We start from the raw sequence: 23,268 nt of genomic DNA, 5'->3' as shown, positions 1-23,268 counted from the left end.
TCACTACCCACACTCTGCCCAAGACTGGGTCCGGAAGACTGCTGAGATCTGAGGCATTGCTTATCTGGTTCATTTGTGATAGCGTTGGTCCGTGTGATGTGAGCCTCTCTGTTCCCTTTCATCTGTTTGTCATGAAGATCCATCCTTCTGTCCCATCACCTCCCTCACCTCCTTTACTCCAGCCTTTTGAAGGACTCCAGTCAACCCCCTGTTTGCATCTCTTTATCGGCCCGGCAGGCTCCTGGCTCTCTGTGGGGAACCCAGGAAGAGTTAGCCTCTCTGCACCCTCGAACTCCCCTTCCCTCTCTCCCTCCACCCTCCTGATACCTCTTGCCACGTTTTCTGTATTTCCTTCCACATGCATGCCCATCACATACATGGTTGCTATACTTCATCACGGTCATTCATATTTAATCTGTTCAATAAGATACGATGACAGATAAGGCATGTGGAGGTGCTTAGGGTCCATCTGGCCTGAGGAAAGAGAAGTATTCTGTAATCAAATCATGCCTCGCATCGGGAGATATTCCCACAACGGATGGAGAGCGAGTGAATCCCCACTGACGTTTAGCAGTCAACACAGTTTGTAGCGTAACACTGTGATGTTTACTTGGAGACACGGTCAGAGATGCACCTGAATTGAGATGTCTGTGTAGAGCAGAATATAGGCTAATAGTGGTGCTTATTGATCTCGTCAAGGGGACACAGGGAGATGTTTACGACAAGCCATGTTTACACAGACTGGATGTTATCTCTGCTTTTCACTGTTCGAATACATTGTTTATGACCTCTGGTGATGCCTGTTGGTCACTGGGAGCCAGCTGCTGTGTCACAAACAAGATGTAGCTAGTTCCTAGAGTTTCTTCAAAATATTGTAGACCTATTTATTTATAGGGTATAGCCTAGCTTACGAAGTTCAAAGAAAATACATTTAAAAATTAAACTGCCTACATCGGATCTTTGAAGAGAGTCATGATATCTTACAGATCTCACGGTTTCCCTTAACGTTTCATCTCCGTCATTAATTATGGATGGTTGTGTCATGTCTGCTTGCTGGACAGCATCTCAGATTTGACAAGCTTAGTGAATGGCCAAGCTTGACTTCAAAGCTTCCACCGTGGTATAGATTTCACGATTTTTATATGAAGGTGCTTTTCAAAGTGTGAGGGTCAAGAAAAAGGTTTATATATAGCTGCTTCTTGGGGAAGTTTGAGGCAGACAGCTATCCGCATATTCATATGCGTGCGTAATGCGCTCTTGTGCAGTAGAGTCCGCAGTCCCGCGCAGTCACAGCGTTCTCCTCATTTTAAGATGAACGGTAAAGGATACCCGACTCCATCCTACGTTTCCACTAATTGTGTAAACTTGCAGTAATAAAAACAGATCAAATCGTTAACAAATATCACCATGGATGATATCGACACATATACCTGGAATCAAACAACTTATCCTCTCAACGAGTCGGACAGTGATGATGGGAACCACCTGGATGAATATTCCAACTTTGTGCACGTTACGGAGACCACGATACTACCTTCTCTAATAGGCGTCCTGTGTTCCACGGGACTCGTGGGAAACATCCTTGTGCTGGTGACAATCTTGAGGTAGGCGCTAACATTGTCGTTATCTCCGAAGAAGGTCAAACCCCACACTGTTAGAAATGTAAAATGTTCTATATAATCTTAGCAGGCAGAAAGTTGCCTGCCAGAAACCTATTTTATTACGCAAATGACAACGTGGAAGTGGAGAAACAGCATTTACTGAAGCTGGAAATAAAAATATTTAGTTTGAAATTTTAATTGCTGTTAAAGTGCTGAATATACACCACCAGTCATTTGTTGTTAAATTAGGATGTAGAAAAATAATTAAAAAAAAATGTAATTGTCAACTACGAAATGTTAAAACGGTCTCGTGTTTACCCAATTCCGGTAAAACAAAAAGGTACCAAAAAGGTTTGTTACTTTTTATACTTTGCTATTCCCAGATATGTGTTCATTCGAGTCTGGTGACTCTCTATGTTTATACATATACAGTAGTTAATCCCCATGTTTGAAGACAAGCTCCGTAAGTGTTTCCTCCAGACAATGTCCCATGGTCATTGTGCACTCTGCTGTACCGGGGGTGTGGGGCCCCTTCAGTACCTCTACTGACTGCCCAGATAACTTAAATGACAAGGAATTGTACAAGAGACCCCCCCCCCGCTCCGCCTCCCGCCCCCCCCCCCCCCCCCCCGAACAAGTGAACCTTCGCTGCTGAGCCCAGGCAGGTGATACAGGATGGGGGGGACATTAAGGAGGATTCTCTGGGGGTATTCTAGAGGAGGCTCACGGAGCGTCAGCAGGCTGGTCCTGGTTCTCACGCTGGAGCCGCTCAGCAGGTGTGGAGAGATGGTGCTTGGCTGTGGGAGCTGGGACAGTTGACAATGGAGAGGGAAGATCCATGTGTGATCGTCATGATAGATCCGCATATGGATCAGAGTACGCTGATGGCTGAGTGGTTAGGGAATCGGGCTATTAATCAGAAGGTTGCCGGTTCGTGCCAAATGATGTTGTGTCCTTGGGCAAGGCATTTCACTCGCCCCGGGGGGAATGTCCCTGTACTTACTGTAAGTCGCTCTGGATAAGAGCATCTGCTAAATGACTAAATGTAAATTTACTGGATGTCTGAATCAATGGACAATTGAAACAAAACATGACTGCATTGAGAGCCAAGCGATGCCAGGTTTCCGTGGTAATCGTGTTCTGCCGCTCGCCATGTGTGAGCTATCTGACCCTTCCTGCTTCGTACATTCTTTAGCTGCAAGCTCAAGGAAGGACATCCTTTAGCCATGTCTGATCTTAGAAGCCAAGACTGGAGGAGATCAGTATCGGGCGCAGGGATTGGAGGAGATCAATATCAGGCGCAGGGATTGGAGACGATCAGTATCGGATGCTGGGATTGGAGGAGGCACGGCAGGATATGGGAGCTTCCCAGGGGAGACCGAGGCAGAGACCAGCCGTGCTGTTGATCATACAGGATGTAGATCAAAATATAGATCAGCGAGGCAACAACAAAAACAACACAACAACAGACAACCCTCATCACTGAGTAAAACATGATCAGTGATGGGGCATGGCTATGTTGTAACCTGCTGGTGAATGTGTTTATATGGACTCTGTATTGGTGTGTCTGTATATAAATATATATATATATATATGTGTGTGTCTGCTCCCTCAGGACCACCAAGAAGACTGTTCCTGACGTGTATGTGTGTAACCTGGCAGTGGCAGATGTGGTGCACGTGACCGTCATGCCCTTCCTCATCCACCAGTGGGCGCGCGGGGGGCACTGGGTGTTTGGCAGCACCCTCTGCACCATCATCACCTCCATCGACAACTGTAACCAGGTGGCCTGCGCAGCTGTCATGACGGCCGTCAGCCTGGACAGGTTGGTGTGTGATTGGTTAGCATGGACAGGTTGGTGCATGATTGGCAGGCCTGGGCAGGTCAGTGTATGATTGGTTAGCATGGACAGGTTGGTGTTTGATTGGCAGGCCTGGGCAGGTCGGTGTATGATTGGTTAGCATGGACAGGTTGGTGTTTGATTGGCAGGCCTGGGCAGGTCGGTGTATGATTGGTTAGCATGGACAGGTTGGTGCGTGATTGGTCACTGATTGGTCATCAGGGACAAGATTCCGATTGCCAGTACAAGTTTTCACTAAAAGCTAATCTGCTTAGGCCAGAGTCTCTTGCACACCTGACTGCACAGGTCACTGAAATATTCGGATCAGTTTGTATTCAGTTTCAAATGTTCATCTTAGACACAGCCTGGACACCAGTGAACACAAATAGCCGTTGGTTCTGTGTGGTTTCATATCTTCCTGTTTACCAGTGGTTCTCATGACTGGTTTGCCAGTCTCTGACTGTCCTAGTGAGCATACATCAAGTGGACACTGATCTATTAGATGCTTTAGAACAGAACCCACTCTAAGAGCCATCACAGGCTCTCTTCCAGTATTCCACTTCAGATATATTAACTTAACTCAACATATAGTCGGAATCTCTTGGACGTCCCTGAATGACATTATATGATTGTTGGTGTACAGATATAAATTACATTTCCGTCTCTATATGTCGTTTTGACAGTTATATGGAGCAGATGTGGTTTCCGTCCCACAGCTGTCCATTTCATGACCAGTGTGGCGCCCATGACAGTTGGTGCGTTTTGCCATTGGGCATCAACAAGCCTAATGGATGCATTAGCTTTGAGGCTTGGTATTGAATGCATAGGGTACTGTATGTCGGTAAACTCACTAATTTGAGAGCGGTTTGATGCAATGGTTCTCTTCATCAAAGCTTGCCTTCATCCAAGGCCACCAGACATGGTACATTACTATCAATGGTTATCTCAAAGCAACAGATAGCTTCCAACTGACTGGAGGGCGTAACTGCACCCAGACTACATTACGTGTACCCAACCTGACTGTGTGTGTGTGTGTGTGTTTGTTTTACCATGTCTATCTGTTGACTGCAGATATAGACTCCAACAACACTCCTGTTTCACAATTTTCTTTGACATTCAGGGGACATTGTTGTTTGATAACACTCAGGAGACGGGGTGATACAGATAAGGAGTATGTTTGTCTTCTCTTTAACTTTCTTTCCCCATCAGTCTCTCCGTCTTCTCTCCCCCGGCCCCCAGGTACCTGGCGGTGGTCCACCCGCTCCGCCTGATGACCCTGAGGACCCGCTCCAGAACCATCCGGATCAACCTGTGTGTGTGGGTGGTGTCCTTCGTCCTGGTGCTGCCCGCCTGGCTCTACTCAGAGGTGCTGCGCTTCCCTGATGGCCTGGAAAGCTGCACCATGAACCTGGTCTCTCCCAGCGCAGTGCTCTGGTAAGATCAGACCCTGGTCTCTCCCAGCGCAGTGCTCTGGTAAGGGTCAGGAAATCAGGAATTCACGACCGTCCAGAAATAGTGTAGTAGACTGCTGACAGTATAACAAAACCACTTCCTGTCCTCCAATCTTCTCTCCACCCAGCACCATGGACGTGAATATCATCACATCTAACTAACATCTCTTAACAATCCCTTAATAACACATTGATTTCAGGGGTGGATCCTGGCTGCAGATGAGTCTGGCTGAGCTTAATTAAACATGAAACTCAGTGTGCTGCTCAGCGGTAATGGAGTCACGAGGGTCAATGCTGCTCTCTAGATTCACGCTGAACCTGGTAGTGAGGGCTGAATTAGAGCCATGTTGAAACAGCTGCAGGTCCCGGGTGAGCTCTATTCCAGTCTACAGCCACGTATTCTATATGGCTGCTGGATATGATGGATCTACACATAGAGTGTAATTACCTCCTTGAATACATCGTTCAATACTTTTTGAATCATGTTCTCAATAGGTTATCTGTATGTCGATTGAGACTCGGACGTACTGAACCTTGGTTTGCTCATGTTTCTCTCTCTCTCTCTCTCTCTCTCTCTCTCTCTCTCTCTCTCTCTCTCTCTCTCTCTCTCAGGTACACCCTGTATCAGACCATGACATCGTTCTTCCTGCCGCTGCCCCTCATCCTGACGTGCTACTTCCTCATCCTCACCTCAACATGGAGGAAGTACCTGAAGACCAAGCAGGCAAGCCGGTGTGTGTGTGTATGTGTGTGTTTGATGCATGGGCACAGAAGAACATGGGTATGCATTAACAGCAGCAGGTTATGTGACGTCAGTCCCTGGCAGGGAGATGGTATCTATGATGGCAGAGTAAGCGGTCAACTGTGGTTAGTTGATGTTAACTGTGCTCAGCTTTGGAAAACTGTGGTCAGATGTGGTCAGCTGATGAAAGATTCTTTACACAACAAGTCTTGACTGTTTCCGACAGACTGTCAAGGATATTCTTTGCCTCTTAGAAGTCAGAGTGAATCATGAAACAGGATTATGAAAGCATCCGCCTGTGGCCAACCCACACCATGGGACAGCCGCTAGAGACAGGCTAGTCTGTTATTGTTGTCAGTGATTTTAAACGGAGACCTTTCTAAAAGTTCAGCTGAACATCCAGATAAAAAGAAAATCTCTAACGCCCCATCCTCCCTTCACATCTCTCCTCTCTGATTCTTTCTCCTCCCCCCTCCTGCCCCTCCTCCGCCCACGTCCCCCCTCCTTCCAGCTGCAACATGAGCCTACCCAGACAGCGCGCCATCCGGCTCACCCGGATGGTGCTGGTTCTAGTGGGCGTGTTCATGGTGAGCGTGGCGCCCTATCACGTTCTCCAGCTTGTAAACCTGAGGGTGCGCCGGCCCTCATTGGCCTACCACACCTGCTACTACCTGTCCGTCTGCCTGAGCTACGCCCCCAGCTCCATCAACCCCTTCATCTACATCCTGCTGAGCAGACACTTCCGCAAGCGCCTGACCCAACGCCCAGCGCACAGTGACCCCGAGGGAGACAGCGAGACTCCCGCCAAAGCCAACACACACACGCAGTCACGAAGAACACACTACTAATTCGGACATCCCTTTCAACACACACACATACACGCATTCCACACACATACATACATACACGCACACACACACAATACTCCAACCTCTGCCAGCCTGTGAGAGTACCATTGAGGCTGAATATACACTGTGACCTTCTGTTCAAGTCTTCTTGTCTGTCTGCCCATGTCTGTCAATGACTGCCTGTCTACCTGTCGGTTTATCTGTCTGTTTAGCTGTTCGCCTGTCTACCTGTCTGTTTATCTGTCTGTTTACTACCTGTTTGCCTGTCTACCTGTCTGTTCATCTGTTTGTCAATGTCTGCCTGTCTATTTATCTGTTTGTCACTTTGTCGCCTGTCCACCCGATGCTTGTCTACATATCCCTACATATGTTGACTAGCTCGTTGTAGGACCTATAGCTACCTATATATTGACCAGCATGTTGTCAGAGATTCAATTGTCGTGTTTTTTTTTTTTTTATCTTCATGTGAGGCTCAGATTTGAGATTCTTGTGGTGTCCAAGCGCTCTCCACAGGCAAACTGTGGTATTACAAGAGCATAGACGTACAGTACCATGCCACTTTCTGAATGTGCATTTTGTTATATAATTGAAACTTTTACGTTATGATATGTGTCTTTTTTGTCATGAAATGCCAATAAAGCCATTTATAATCTCAGCTACAACTATTCTACGAAATCCCATTAAGTGCTTGCGTAATTGAATGAGACAGTGGTATCCTTCAGGGTAATATCCGTCATGGTTACCGCTGTGTAAATCATTCACTGAGTTAGTAAACATTGATTATGTCAGACGGGGCCGTTGGGCAGTTCTCTGACTGTCTGGTGCAACAAGAGCAGGCGGCCAGCTTCAGGGTGGGTCACCAGTGAGAATCCCACCACTGACCAGAGGGACATGCTTCCAGAGGGTACAGCCCACCCTCACCCCCAACCATCCCCCCACCCACCCATCCAATCCTACCACCACAGCCATCCCCATGTGATCAATAAAGAAGCGACCAGACCAGACCAGACAGTCTCAGCGTCTCACCCGAGGCCTCTCCCCCAGGCCTCTCCCGTCAACTCCATGCCCCTGCTGGATAATGGCCTATTGTCTCTCTATGCCCCCCGCCCCTCCGGCCAATCCCAGGCCATTGGTGCTTTGACAGGTTCATCAATATGTCTCAATGTCAACATTGTCCCACTGTCCTGTCTGTCCAATCAACGGCCATCTAATTGATTGTGTTCACCACATTAGTGTAAAACTGTGTACACTAATGGAAGGCCCTGGGTTTAACCGTGCCATTGGCACCAGTGATCCCCTACTTGGGGACAGGTTGGAATGTGGATCTCTCAGTCTCTGACGTCCACCTGGCTCTTGCACATCCTGAAATGCTCTGCCCCTGTCCTCCAGTCCTGTAGAGAGACAGGCAGGTTCACTGGCAACTGGATGGACCGACGGGAGGCAGCCAGACAGGCAGATGGGCAAGCAGGCAGGCCGAGTGAAAGCTATTTTATCTGACATTGTTTGACCTTGTTTTCAGCAGTAAAATACCAACCCCTCCCTAACCCAACCCCACACTTATCCATCCATCCATCCATCCACCCACCCACCCTAACCCCCTCATACAACCCTGCACCCCTCCACCCAACACCCCAGGATTGTTGTTCCATCACAGCACTAGCAGACTCAGCCACACTCAACTCAGTGTATAAGACCTCAGTCCAAATGAGTAGCTATCAAAACAGAAGATTCCATGCAGACAAACACCTAAAGTATTTGAAAGGAGTATACTTGCTGATGTCCTTCTACCCGAAAGTCTTCTTTCATCAATAAACTGAGAAAAGCAACCAAAGCAGTCGTACCGACTCATTCAGCTCAGACAAAACATTCTGTTATCTTTGTCCAAAACCAATGGTGATGTGTTTCGCTTTTAACAGAAGCAGCATTCCTATTTGTATAAAACATACTTTTGCAATAATGTACCAATACAGGATGTGACCTTGGTGTCTGATTTCCTGTTTTCCGTGGTTAGGAGAATGGAGGCCAAATATCATAATACAGTTTTTCTCAATTGCTAAGACACATTTCTTGAATGTGTACGGTGTTTTCTCCAAACTCTAAACACACATCTTCATACTTACACTGTTTTGGCCAAACCCTTGGCTTTTGACCCAAAATCAAACACAGTAGTCAAAACCATATCTGTCATATAAACCTAACTTTGCATTCAAAATACACATAAAGCCCTCAAATAAATTCAACCTTCTGAATACCTTTTAGACACTGCTGGGAGGAATTGAAAACACTATTATAAAAAGCTTTTCAAGAACCATTGACTATAACGTGTCCCTGAATTTTAGATATGTTCCACCTCATGAGTTTGACATGATGTCATAAAACTCACAATTACTGCAATTGTCCTTCTTACAGGTTGTTTATTTTCTATTTACATTATACAGCAATTGCATTTTGAGATATTGTTACTGTAGTGGTCACAGTATACAAATAGTAGTACTGTTAGTCAACAACACAAATGTATTGCTTTAAATTGTAATTTGGGGAACAAAGGCTAAGAAAACAAGGAAATAAACAAATAATTTTTACCTGGGTAACAGAGCTTGAGTACAGTACTGTTCATTGTGGGTCAGCATCCTATCTCTGACCAGGGTCAGGCCAAAGATTTTCCTCAACATCACAGGCAATGTTTTCTCTAGCCAAACAGCAGGGAAAATGCCCCTGAATGCCTGAGTCATCCATGACAAGACTCAAGAGCAATGTCCCCACAAACTTCTTCCATGTCTTGGAGAAGGTTGTTCTGTCATAGGGATTTCTGTCATAGTGTGGCATGGATCTCATTTGAGATTGTTGTTCTTCTTCCTCTTCCTCTGCCTCTTCCTCTCCCTTGTCCACCTCCTCTCATTTGGACAATTATTCATTTTCTTCTGATATTTGCATCCATGATTTCAAAGTATAGATTAGCTTACCTTTGTATTCATTCCAAATACATGATTGCTTGTTGAGTATATTTGCTTGTTAGTGCTTACACATGGATAATTGGTTGTTAAGGGTGTTTGAATTGCTCTGTTTTGGGTTTACTTATCAAATGGCAGTGTTTTCTGAATGACATAATGGTGATAATTGTGTCTTAAAGTAAGAGGTGTGTTTAGACTTTTGCAAAGAAGTGTGAATGAACCTGAGAAATGTGTCAAAAAGGGTCAATTGTGTTTAAAGACTGGGGTACATGGTCTTTCGGCTGGGATTTGGCAAAATGGTTTTGTGGGGATGGCTTACACATACCATTTTTGTGTGTTAGCAATCGAGAAAAACTGTAAAATATTTCAATTAAATTCCTTTCCACACCAGCAGAGGGCCTCGTCGTGTCTTGTGTCAACAAGCTTTAAAACTCCGCGATCAACAACGTTCTCTTTTCTTTTGACTGGGCAGGGCACTGGTGTGTTTGGATTAATGACAACTTTTTTTTTACAATTACTCTCCCATATTGTATCTGTTTTACTTTTACATTCCAAATGTTTTAATCCAGTTGAGTCGAAAGCAACATCTTTTAACCACTATCTGTAAATCAGAAATACTGATTGAGAAAGTGGAGGTGGAAGCGGTGTCTGAAGGCCCCATGTCTTGTCTGACCTGATCTGCTGACTCGGCATGCTCGGCTGACCAGTTGGACAGATGTGTCAAAGCTTTTGAATGTGGAAGGCTGTGTCAGAGTGACAGTAGTAATGTAGCTTTATCGTTCAGATTTTTGTTGTCTATGATATGAAACCACACAAATGTGCAATTGCCTATAACAACACTCTTTTTGAATGTTTGAATTTTTTGAAATTTAGTCACATTAAGTTAGCCTATAGAAATGTAAACCAGTAGGCCTATTAAAACTTTGTATTTAATGCCACGCTCTGCTGGCTGTACGTCCCTCACTGTTTTGCGTTTTCCTTGACTGATTCTGTGAATAATGCATTGAGACGTCTTGCTTCAGCAGACAGATCGTGCGTCCTGCGCGTCGCACAGGTTTTCCCCCGCGAGGCAGAGCCTGGCACAGGTTCCCCACCGCCTGTTGTTGCACGGGCGGGTACCACGCGCAGATACCAAGCAGGCGCGAGAGGCTTGACAACTTTTCCATAATTAGAAGCCTTTCACTGTGTTTGACTCAGTCGGGAATGCAACATGACAAGTGTGATTACAACCCAAAGTCAAGTTTAATTATTTTTTTGTAGTAAAAACAGACCGAGACTTCCCCCTGCAGCTCACACTGCAAGAATGGCCTACATATAAGCAATTATTCGGCAAATTCAGGTTTTATAAAAATCCTTGATTAATTAATTTTGTTGTATGATAACCTCTTCTTGTAGGAATGTTATGAAAAAAGTCAATTTACAGCTGGTAAGTGGGTTTGCATCCGTACACTCGTTTGTGTTATTTGTTGCACTCGTGGTGTCACAGTGTTGCAAAATGATTCACTGAATATAATTTGTATACCGGAGCTATGTGCCTGTTCGCGTTAATAATGCAAATACAGCATGTTGTATAGCCTTTAGCCTTGCTCTGATAGACTAAGCGTGTGGTATTTAGAGCATTTTCCCGTCTTTCAAATCTTGGCACATGCTCGCTCTGCTTGTGCTGCATCTTGTCCTCGTGCTCCAGATGGAGCAACACATGTTAAGGAACTGACTGTCATACAGGAGCTCCCTACATCTACATTTGATCTCAATGCTTCACTTCTGCTCCACATTACAAACATGGCTCTGCTTCAGTGTTTTGTTCTCTTTTTGACCTTGAAACATTTGCTATGCATGTTATTTCATAAATGTGGCCTGTTGCTGAATTGTGTTTATTGTGTATTTCTATGGCAATTCAATAGCATTCAAAATTCGTTTTTTCACCTTGCCATGAAATGGTTCCATTTGTCAAAGAAGCATTTGTCATAAGGGATAGCAGTAAGGTTAGGTCACCGAGGAATAAGTTAATTAAAATACTGTACATTTCAGGTATGTTTGGTTAGTTTGGTTAAAGTAGATTTTTTTCAAAAATGTTAAATAAACAAATGTTGCTGGTTTGAATGTCAATACTGAACATAATAACTGTAAGGTCCAGATGGAACACTTAAAGATCATCACCTCCAGATCAGTTACAGCCCTGCAATATCACATATCTCTGGTTAAATTCCTGATTATGGAATTCCAAGAACTTCATGAATTCATCAAACAAGATCAGATTGGGTCCCGAATGGAGCCTACCTGTGGCTGGTTTTAGCGTGTGTGAAGCAATAATTTCTTGTTTGTGACAAATGTCGATGCAAGCTCCTGGATGTTGTTGGCACAGGGTAGAGAAGGGGCAAGTCTCTGGTGTTCCGATGTGCTGCACGGTTTACCCCATTTGAAAGGGTCAAATTGCCCAGGTTAGTTAAGTCCCAAAAAGACGCAATCAATTTGCCTGAACAAAATCATAGCTGAATGTTAGGGTTGAACATGGAGATGAAGAAGAGAGAGGAGAGCAGGGTGCCCAGACATAGGGGCACCTGATGCTGTTGGCTCTGCCCACACAGGCAAAGTATCACCCAGACAATCCGGTTGGATCTCTGAGGCTGTATGAGGCTAACTCTGCTCACTAAAACAGACGTTGACTAGGTACCAGCAGAGAGACATCATGAAAAGCTAGACCAGGGCCCGTTTTGCAGGGTATGGGTTCAGACCACATTAGCATGCATGCATCTCCGCTTCATTTGTATGCAGGTTTGTGAAACAATACCTGGTCCATTGTTTCCCTGTCCTCATTAATTCTGCCATTGTGTGCCGCGGCCAATCCACTGCCAAGTTTGGTGAACATCAAAGCCTTTTCTTTCGGTTTTTTTCCAAGCCAGAGAGAACCCATTAAATTAACATGCATATTGCATCTCGAGCTCAATAAGTTGCCTAATTAATTGTGAGAGCCACTGACAATGGACTAGCCCTAGGTGGATTGGATATTGAAAGTAGTTTTGTATGGAAGCCGGTCCTTGTGCTGTGTGTGTATATGCTTGTGGCTGTGTGTGCAGCGCTGTACGTGTGTGAGTGTGTGTTATTGATTCCAGACGGGCGTAGGAGTGTGTGTGATGCTAACGCAGGCTGCAGGGCTCTCCATGTCCCGTTAATAACCTGCTTCTCTTTGATGTAGCAGGAGCGGCTAGGTGGCTCTTTCTCTACTGCTCTACTGGCATGTAAATACACTGGCCACTTTATCTCCTTACCTGCTCAAGGGTCTACATGAGACAACTAACATACTCACACACACACTCTGAAAATGAGGTGAGTCAGCACACTTGCCCACCCACCCACACTTTAGTCCCTGCTTTAGCAACAGACCAACCAACCATGTATGGCCCTTGGGTTTCACTTACTAGATGTCGTGGTCAATGAATTTGAAGCAGAAAGTCACCCAGAAAGTCTGTCAGAGGTTGTGTGTGTGTGTGGTGTGTGAAGGGGGGGGGGGTGGAGTCAAGTTTCGCCCCGGTCAGGGCAGGGAGTTATTTAATGTACAAACACAAACAGAGATCAAAGCTGGCCCTGGGGACGACCAGGACGTTAACCAAACACCAGCGTCAACCCTAGCCTGCTGCCGGTTGTTTTGTTCTCCTGAACAGATCTCCCATGGATGTTTCTGTATGAGCTCCCGCTGATGGTGAGCATCCATTCGATAGAAGCCGTCACACAGAACGTCAGCCCTTCTCCCTTCACTGCTCTGCTGGCAGAGACAGAGCTAGGGAGATAGAGACACAAGGAGATGGAGAGAGAGAGATCTATAAAAAGCATCCGGGGTTATGAACGCTCCAGTGTGTGTGGTCTAAGTAACGCTAATCCTATCAGATAAAGCACTAGTCGGCCTACAAGTTGGGCTTGATATTCCAGTCGCTGAACGCGAGCCACACACTCGCTAGTTCCTGTCAGCTTGCTGTCTTCCATGACGCTGGGCCGGGATGTTTAGGCCCTAATTCCTCTGACTGATGTTGCCTAAGTGGCTCAGCGATTAGGCTTACAGACACGCCTGCTTTCCCCCCTCACACACACTCCCCACTATCCCTCACACACACTCCCCCATTCTCCCTAACACAGACTTTCCACACATGCGGGAAGTATATTTGTTGTAAAGGAACACTATTTGTCTACTTTAACTTTTTGTAATTTTAGACCTGTTGACCAATGTCTCCAGTTTCTGGAATCCCCCTCCTAAATTTCTGTCTATCCTTGCTCTTTTCATTTTTCTCTCACACAGTTGCTCTCTATGACTCTGGTCTATTCCTGACGTAATTTGCTAAGTGTGTGTGGTGAAGCTGATATTCATCTTGCCTCTCTATCTCTCTTCCTTTCTCTCTTCCTTTCTCTCTCTATCTCTCTCTCTCTCTCTCTCTCTCTCTCTCTCTCTCTCTCTCTCTCTCTCTCTCTCTCTCTCTCTCTCTCTCTCTCTCTCTCTCTCTGTCTTTATTTTTCTCCAACACGGAGGACACAGCCCCAGCCCTTCCTGCCTGTGGCGACGCACGCCAGCTGTTCTGACCTGGAGAGAGGTCATGTGACTCTGGCTACACGGACCTTTCTGGGTCGGCTTCTCCTATGCATCCCCCGGGGCCACGGCTGCCCCGTGATGTCATAGACACTTGACCTGGGGCCGTGGTGAACCAAGCAGGTCTCTAGGCAGTGGTGCCTCATCGCATTTGGGGCCGGTCAATCCGAAAGGCCTGCTTGATTGGCTGGTTGCTGTGTGGGACTTTTGTGATTGGTCTGGGAGTTATGGGACCTGAGTGGTTCTAATGTGCCGGGCTGGTCGAGGCGGGTTGGAACTCTGGTGACCCATTAAGCCTGTCCTGGAAGATCATAAGGTTACAAGTTCAGACGCTTAGGATGGGCCCTGAGGTAATGAGCGCTGAATGGACCTGCCACCACCAGAGAGATGGAGAGAAGACAGGAGAGGAGATAGCGATGGGAGAACGAGGAGGAGAGGGAGAGAAAGCGGAGAGGAGGGTTTGACGGAGGGAAGAGAGGAGACGGGTAGAGAGGAGGTGGCCCAGTTTGCAGCTTACAAGGTCTGACAGTGCATCACAGGTCTCTGGTGTTCATGCAGGCCTCCCTGACTATCCTCAGGCCACATTTCCTCCCTGAGAGAACAAGAGAGTCCCTAAATGACTCTTTTTCACCTCTTCCTGGTCATGGTAATGGTCAGGGCACAGGCCTCAGTCAGTTGCGGACTCTCACAACGGTCACTGATATTAGTTCTGTACTGTAAATACCTCTCCACTCCGTGGTATCCTGTAAGTAGAACCGTACTGTAGTGCGCCCAGCACCTTGAAGTAGAACAAACTTTACAGACTAGCCCTCAGGCGGCACACTTTCACATTAAAGCTGTTGTCGTCTTCAATTACGTCTTCCTCCCGGACAAATCGCAGACAAAAAATGGTTCAGCTTACAATGCTAATTGGGTCCCGTCCAGAGCGGTGTGATTGGACGTGACACCAGTGCAAACCCTGCCCCGTCGGACAAAGGAGGGAGTAGAAAGAAGCTAAGTAAATGACCGACCAGCTAATTAGGCAATTACAGGCAATTAAAGCCAATTAACCAGCCCTAGGGAGGTGAGAAGTTATCACAGGTCACATGACCAATATGAAGCCCTTGGCACTGTGGCCTATTTAAGCCCTCGGGGTGGGGTTAGCGTTACATTGTGAGTATGGGGGCAGGGCTTCTCTATAAAAGTAGGGATGGGAAGCGGTCACGATAATTCCTGCTGCCAAAAACCTGCTGTTCCAGAGCCTTGGGCCAGTTCTATGTTGGAATCCAGCTCAGAAGACCTGGAGGAGGGAAGGTCCATTAAAGAAACTAGGACCATTTACCCTATAAGGTTTCCCTGTGCATAAAGGTTCCAGATACCAAGGGAGGAGAGGAAAGGAGACAATGGAAATGAGAGGATGGCAGCTTTATAGAGCATAATTCTCTCTCTCTCTTTCTATTTCTCTCTCTCTACCTCTCTCTATTTCTCTCTCTCCCTCTTAAATTTCTCTCTCTCTCTCTCTCTCTCTCTCTCTCTCTCTCTCTCTCTCTCTCTCTCTCTCTCTCTCTCTCTCTCTCTCTCTCTCTCTCTCTCTCTCTCTCTCTCTCTTCCTAATAGTCTTTTGTTCCCCCTTTAAACCAAACCAGGGGGTAGGGGCGCAGGGGGCCTTGAGGAAGAACAGTATATCTATTAAAGAGCTTGTTTAGGTACCCTAGGGGGCGGGGCCAAGGTCCCAATATTGACATTAGAAGGATCATGCTGACATGTGACTAGTGGAGCGAGGAACGGGGCCAAGCAGGCACAGACACACACACACTCACACACACATATACAAACAGACACACACAGACACATACACACACACACACACATACAGGGGCCATTAGCCAAGCTAAATGGCCAGGAAGAATCTGGACCAGACAGGGTTACTCATAGGGCAACTAGACCACAGTCACCAAGCTGGCACACATACACACTCAACACACATGTGTGTGCATGTGTTGACATGTGTCTATATGAAGCAAATAATGATTGACTTGCTGTAGATTTAGGAAATGTACAAATGTAATTACTTCTGACATTTGTATTCACAGACAGAGGGAGGTCTTTACATAATTCCCAACCTCTTTAATTAGGTTTAGTAGTTTGCTTGTCTGTTTGCCTGTCTGAATATTTATCTCAATTGTAGTTTTATTTCAAACCTCAAAGCCATTGAGAGCTTTACGTAAGACATCAATTAAAAGTTCCCCTGAAGGCTGAATTAAACAAAGGAGCTGTCTCCTCCTGTATTTCAAATTTAGGTCGAGCAAGGTCATCTTCCTTCTGTTGTCTGATTACAGGTTTAGCAAGAAGATTATTTACCCAGCGCGTTTGTTTGTGTGTGTGTGTGTGGAGGGGGGTCATATGTGAGGTGTGTGTGTGTCTGTGGGGTGTGACTGTGTGTGTTTCTTTGGGGGGAAGGGGGACGGGGGCGGAGGGGTGCGAAGGGGAAGAGGGTGTGGGTCCTTCTCTCCTAGGTGACTGACCAGAGGGTCTGGGCAATATGCAGATGGTTCCAGGCTCGTGGCACGCTGGCTGACAGGCCCGCTCCCTGAGCGTATGGACACAGAGACACGACGCTGCCTGCACACGGGAGGTGTGAAAGCAACAACCTCGTTAGTGATCTCACGCTCTGCGAGGCCCCTGGCTCATCCCCCGAGCACACCACCATGACCCCCAGTGTCATGACAACAAATGACCCCCGCCGCCGACCCCCCCCCCCCCACGCCGACCCCCGGGCACGGCCTGTTTATGTAGGTTACACGTAGGTTATATTGGTTGTCGTGCTGCCAAAACAATTAAAGAACTAATTGGAGAGCAGAGACGCAGGTTGGTGAGGCTGGTTAAAGTTAGTTAGGTTTGCCCCTACTGTCTGTGTCTGGGCGGCTGCTCCTGGAACCGTGGGGGGGGACGGGGGGACGCAGGAGTGTTGGGGAACGTAGGGAACCAACAGGCCCAGGGAACCAATTATGATAACAAGGACACTTCCATTGGAAGCAGCGGAAAATAACTAAAGAAGCGAAGGAATCTTCCTCCTCCTCCTCTTCTGCTTGGCTTGCTAGATGTTCGCAAACTGCAGCGTTGCCTGCAGCGCTGTTATTAATTCACCATCTGAAGAGGAGGGCGAGAGAGAGAGAGGGTGAAAGAGAAGGAGAGAGAGAGAGGGTGAGGCAATAAAAAAGATGTTTCTTCAACATGCGCTAGACTGCGGTCTGTTGCACATCCTCCCCCAGTGCCGTGTGCATGTCGGGTTCGGGGGGTGGAGGGTGGGGTGGAGGGCTCACTAGCCATTCCTGCCCCCCAGGTACAGAGGCTGCCTGCGTCCTACCAGACCCCAGGGCACGACTCCGGAGCCCTGGACAGATGCGCATTAGAGACATATGGTGCCGAAACAAATTTAAGAAATAAGCTGTCATCAAATAATCCAATCATTCATGTCTCAGAGAGCAATGTGGGAGATATGCGAGAGCGCCCGCCGAGGCCACACCCACTGGGGGAGTCGCCCCCCCCCCCCTCCCCGCCCTCCTCGCCCCCCTACAACTCCCCACAACCCCCCCTACAACTCCCCACAACCCCCCCCCCAACCCCCCCACCCCCACCCCTGGACAGTACGCCGTTACCGTGGAGACTCGAGGAACGGTGTACGCATGCACAGGACGGTATCGAACGGAGGCAAAAAGACTCATTTTGAATCAACGACTAATAAAGAAATGTTTGCGATTTGCACTCCATAACCCCAGCGGTCCTCCGCAATGCCGGATGAATTTCTGTGAGGTGAACAAGCAGTTTTTCACAGACAAAAACGTGAAAAGCGAGGGGGGGGAAAGAAAGAATATCGATATTCCTTGTTTGGACTCACAATCAGTGTCTTTCTGGCACATACGTTCACTAGATCTGCCTGGTTCATATTTATTGCTTTACTGAAGTAATAAAATAAATAATTTCATTGCCACCTCAAACAAAAGCGTTGTATATGAACCTAAGTGTGCAAGCTGGTGTAGGTTTACACAGCTGGATGACAGTTCTGGCTTTGATAAGACGGCTGGTTATCAATCAGCAGTGGTCCAGATAGGTTCTCGTATGAATTAACTAGCGTGTCATCGCCCATGCAGCGGAGCCGTGGCACACACTATGCGGGCACTAGGAAAGACAAGCCGCGCCCCCCGCGCCCTGCCTGCCCGCATCACATCAGCAGCCGCACGCTGTGGCGCCATCTCGCACACGGCATCCCAGCATGCACCACTCCGCCCACCAAACCCCAGGCTCTGCTTTTTTTAACCCTCCTCCTCATCCCCCTCCTCCCTTCCCGTTCGCCCCTCAACCCTCCTCCTGCCTCCCCAGGGCCCTGTGTCCAGGGTGGGCATGACAGCTCACAGTGCCCCTGCCACTAATGTTTTCCCAAAGCATCCAGTTCCGTGACCCCATCAGCCTATCAGCAGCTCCGACCTCAGCACTCCGCTGGGTGAGAGTGCCTCGCACTTTTTTGAACGTGTCAACAATTTCTGGCTGGCTGGCCAGACACTCCACTTCGGCTATGTCTCTGTGTGTACATGTGTGTGTTTAAGTGTGTATCACAGCGTACGTTTGCCGATGTGAGTTTGTCTGTGTTTCTGTGTGTGTGTGTCCATGAGTGTGTGTGTGTGTACCCCTTAACATAAAGAGTGAAAAAGGGCCATGTCATTCTTCCCCAGCATAATCAGGAGCTACACACAGGAGAGCCTGGGCAGCATGGCCGTGGTCTGATCACCATAATGAGGTCCCCTGGCTATCCAGTCATTGGAGAATAATTGACTTGCTCGTCTCTTATTTTCCTAATAGACACTGTGACCCAGAGCACGTTTATTTCGCTATGAGAAATGTCAAGAAGGATTGGAAGTTCCCTCGGCTCGCCCATTAAAACTGAAGGCATGCCACCCTGCCTCGGCTGCCATTGGCTGACTGCCTCGTTATGCAGATGCCAAACGTAAATAAATGATTTGCAGATTCACAACCCCCTCACACACACACCACCACCCCCACCATGTCTGTCCCCTCCCCCCTTCTCCTCTCCTTCCCTCTCCCCCCACCCTTCCATCTCTCCAGGGGTTAGGAGGAGGAGGAGGAGAAGGAGAAGCAGAGAGGACATGACTGTCCAGTGCACAAGTAGTTCCTCAGAAGAATAAATAAGGTCTAGGTAGTAATTATAATAAGACATGTCCCTGACTTGAAAACCTGGCGAAGCGCATTGATGTTGTTACAACTCCCCTATGTCCTCTGGCCTTCACAACACATCACTATCAAACAGCCCAGAGAGGAGAGGAGAGGAGAGGAAAGAGAGGAGAATAGTAGAGAGGAGAAGAGAGGAGGGGAGAGGAGAACTGTGGTCACAGGCGTGAGGGCATGAGAGGGAACATCTGTGTGTGTCAGCGTGCCAGCTCGCCCACCGTGTCAGCCTGGCTTCACTAACCCCTGGAGCTGAAGGCAAATGCTGCACATCATAAACACTCCGTATGGTCCCCAAAGCAGAACAGCAGCAAGAGGTGGACTGGGATGGCAGGCGGCAGTTAGACTGGACTGGCAAGGTTCTGCCTGATCATTTCTCAGCCCTGTTAACAAGGGTTAGTCACATCTATCAACCATATGTCATTGTCCTGGTCCTATTTCTGGTCTTGGTTTTGAGTTAGACCCAGACCTAAGCTGATGCTCACCAATGAGCTGATGGCCAAGTGACCTTTGAACTCTGGTTTTCCTATCAGCCTCTGACCGAGGGCGTCGCAGGCCCCGCTACCATGGCGACATCATTAAAGTAATTAGTACAAGCTCTGGTAGGCAAATCATTCTTCCTGGGCCCGATTCGTCCCTGCTGGGCATAGAGAAAAAAGAAAAATCAAATTTTCACCAAACATGTTCTTCTGTTTGTGTTGTGACAGCGGTCGTTGCTCATCATGTCCTCCCCTCGCCCGGGAGACCACCACCATCAGGATAATGGTGGCCGATGCAGAGGGAGGTGAGGGAGTCTATTCACCGCCATCCCTCGCTCCATCCCTCCCGTGGCCTGCGGCGCATAGACGGAAGAATACACTTACTGTAATTACCACACTGCACACCTTTTGATGTGGTTAAGCTCGGAATGACACGCTCCCTCTCTCCCTTCCTCCCTTCCTCCCTCCCCCTCTACCTGGCCGTCTCGCCATCTTTCTGCCGCTCACATCCCCACTCGCTCTTTCCCAGCCTCGCCCCTACCCTCCCTTTCTCTCCCTCTTTCGGCCTCTCCCGCTCTCTTTCTCTCTCTCTCTCTCTCTCTCTCTCTCTCTCTCTCTCTCTCTCTCTCTCTCTCTCTCTCTCTCTCTCTCTTTCTCTCTCTCTCTCTCTCTCTATCTCACTTTCCCACTTGTGTCTTTTGTTTCTTTCTCGTGTGTCTCTCTTGTACCCTCTCTACACTCCCTCTAGATGTCCTCTTCTCCCCTCTTCGTGTTGTTCAGCGGTGTTAGTAATCAATGTTTATATACGTCATTATCACCTGCCATTACCATATCTTTCATTTCCAGATAGGTGTTTGTTGAGGCTGGCACGGGCCCTCTTCGTTGTGGCGTGGCCGGGCCGTGAGTGCGGCTTGTCTGCGGCGTGGAGTGTCGTTGTCCTTCCCCCTTCAGCATGTGCTGCTCTTCCCAGTAGCATTCTATTCACGGCGTAAACAATCCAGCTCCAATGAATGCAGAGCAGCCACACAAAGGAGGACGGGTGAATAGGGGGAGAGAGAGACCTAGAAACAGAGAGGAAGAGATAGAGAGAGAGAGAGAGAGAGAGAGAGAGAGAGAGAGAGAGAGCGAGAGAGAGAGAGAGAGAGAGAGAGAGAGAGAGAGAGAGAGAGAGAGAGAGAGAGAGAGAGAGAGAGAGAGAGAGAGAGAGAGAGAGAGAGAGAGGTAAACAATAGCTGAGCTTCTGAACAACACCGTGGAGGAGCGTGTCATGGGCCCTCTTCACACACAACAGAGGAGAAGACAGGAGAGCATGGGACAATTACAGGTCAGGAGAGGAAAGATGTCTCCGTCTGTCTCCGTCCCAGTCTGAACAGCATCGGTCGTGGTGGACCACGGTGGACCCGGGTTCAAACAGAAGACACTGTAATTGTGCAGAAGTGATTGATAAATGACATCAGGAGATGCATGACGTTAAATACTCTGTTGACGCTACATCCGTTTGAATGTGTGTGTGTGTGTGTCAGTGTAAAGGGGGTCACAGATGCTGTAGAGCAGTGTAGCTGAGCAGATGCCAGCTAATGCCTGAGGATCTGATCTGCATCCTGGAGTTCCAACAGCACATGTCACCCAGAACCTTGCCTTACACAGGGCCTTTCAACACACACACACACACACACACACACCCACACACACACGCACACGCACGCACACACGCACACGCACGCACACACGCACGCACACGCACACACACACACACATATACATACAGACACGCACATACACATATGCACACAGAAACAAACACACACCAAACAACAAATGCTAAAAAACAAGCATAGGCATACATACCTTTTCCAATCAAAGGTAATAACAAGCATCGTGTTCCGTTTGTGACTATGGCACCAGCAAGAATAGGTGCAGTAGCCCAACTCTCTCTGACAGGTATGCTTCAAGTATTCCACACATTTCCGAGTAACTTTTTTTGTTCTTTTTTTGTTCTCACTTTCATAGCAAATGGTAGCCTGTCGAAGGAGAGAGCTCAAAGCTTCTGATCTGCTTCTTTTCTCTTCGTGAGTCTCAAGGCTGCCGGCATGCCCTCCTCCGCGTGAACGCTGAATATTAGCCATTCTGCCAAGATTTGCAGTTGTTATTGTACGACTTTAACCCCTACAGGAATTCCAGTCATTGTGGCAGCCTGTAAGGAGTGTGTGCGAGTGGCTCGCCTGGTCGTTCTGTCTCGCCCACACTCGCAGGACCTGTCTGACACGGCGGACGCAGGAGACCGGTGGCTCCTGCTGCACTCAAGTAATCACGAGTCCCGGAAGACTGGTGCAAGCAGACCACCATATCCTCCATGAAAGGGTTCATATATCCATCAGGATAGGAGGAGGAGGGAGGAAGTGAGCTAAAGCGGAACAGGAAAGTAAGGAGAGAAGAGGGGCAATGGGGAGGAGGGAGAAGCACATGTTGATGGAGGGCGAGGGAAAAGGAAGAGAGGTGATGACCTTTACCCACACTGGGTTGGTAGAGCTGGTGCTCGCCACAGACATCCTAGTTCTGTGTGTGTTTGTGTGCGTGTGTGTGTGGGGGGGGGGGCAGAGCGCGTGTTGAACATGTGCTGGCGTTCTCAGAGTAGCAGCAAGGATCTAATAAGGACTAGTGCTGGACGGCAGCTGGTAAACTCTGTCCTCAGAATAGGTGCCTTTATACACAAACACAAAGGAATGCAAATCAGGCCAGAGCCAAGAGGGGACTGAGAACAGAACCACATGGTGCACACACACACGCACACACGCACACGCACACACACACACGCACACGCACACACGTCGTTGGAGAGCCACGCAACCCACCCAATCAAAGACAACAAGCAGGAAAAATAACAAGGCCCACCCGCACAGCTGTGAATATGTGTGTGTGTGTGTGTGCACGTGTCGCAGAGGGTCATTTTTCCCTGTGACGAGGAGAAGGGCTTTGAGCATGTCCTTCTTGCTTCTTTCCATACACTTTAACACACACACACACACACACTGAGACCACTTCACTCCCAAGCTCCACCTGAGGACTCTATAGTTCCTCCCAGATGATCAGCGATACGGTCCTGTGTTTCTATGTAGGTAGCCACAGTGTCATAGAGTGCCTGATTTCAGACCATCTGCTGCAGGGTAAAGTCTGTTAACTGATGATATTGTTGGTAATTCCAGTATTACTTCCTACTAAAGCATCTTGTATTGTAATGTTCTGTTACTTGTATAATGCAGTCACTCAGGAAAACAGCTTGCTCAGTATCAAACTTGTTTTAGTACAATTTCTGTGTTCTTGACTGAAAATACAAGGCCTCTTCGTTGGGCATTTGATAGAGGAAGAGAGATCAATATGTGTGTGTAAGTTTGTCATCCCGGATATGTCATACAGGATAACCTGTGTGAGTGCGTATCTGTTTACAAGCATGTGTCCTCCTGTCTGCGTGCACGTGTGTGTGAGGGCAGTCTGACATCAAAGCCAGGGGGAGTTGGGGAGTGGGGGGGGGGGGGCGATTTAGAAGATGGAGGTGGCTGATC

The 23,268-nt window shown here is 47.8% G+C and overlaps 1 protein-coding gene across 1 annotated transcript; it reads left to right on the top strand.

The window, feature by feature from the left end:
• The first annotated feature begins 1,407 nt into the window (after positions 1 to 1,407).
• Positions 1,408 to 22,065, top strand: mchr2a (melanin concentrating hormone receptor 2a). The gene is given in 7 exon segments (XM_067237418.1): positions 1,408 to 1,604; positions 3,217 to 3,426; positions 4,681 to 4,875; positions 5,505 to 5,624; positions 6,146 to 6,389; positions 6,391 to 6,408; positions 21,961 to 22,065. Coding segments are annotated over 7 exon segments (1,089 nt in total).
• Positions 22,066 to 23,268: the final 1,203 nt, after the last annotated feature.

This window comes from Osmerus mordax, chromosome 6 (assembly GCF_038355195.1).
Source record: "Osmerus mordax isolate fOsmMor3 chromosome 6, fOsmMor3.pri, whole genome shotgun sequence".
Taxonomy (NCBI): Eukaryota; Metazoa; Chordata; class Actinopteri; order Osmeriformes; family Osmeridae; genus Osmerus; species Osmerus mordax.
The sequence above is the reverse complement of the archived record's forward strand: the minus strand, read 5'-3'. Positions and strand labels throughout refer to the sequence as shown.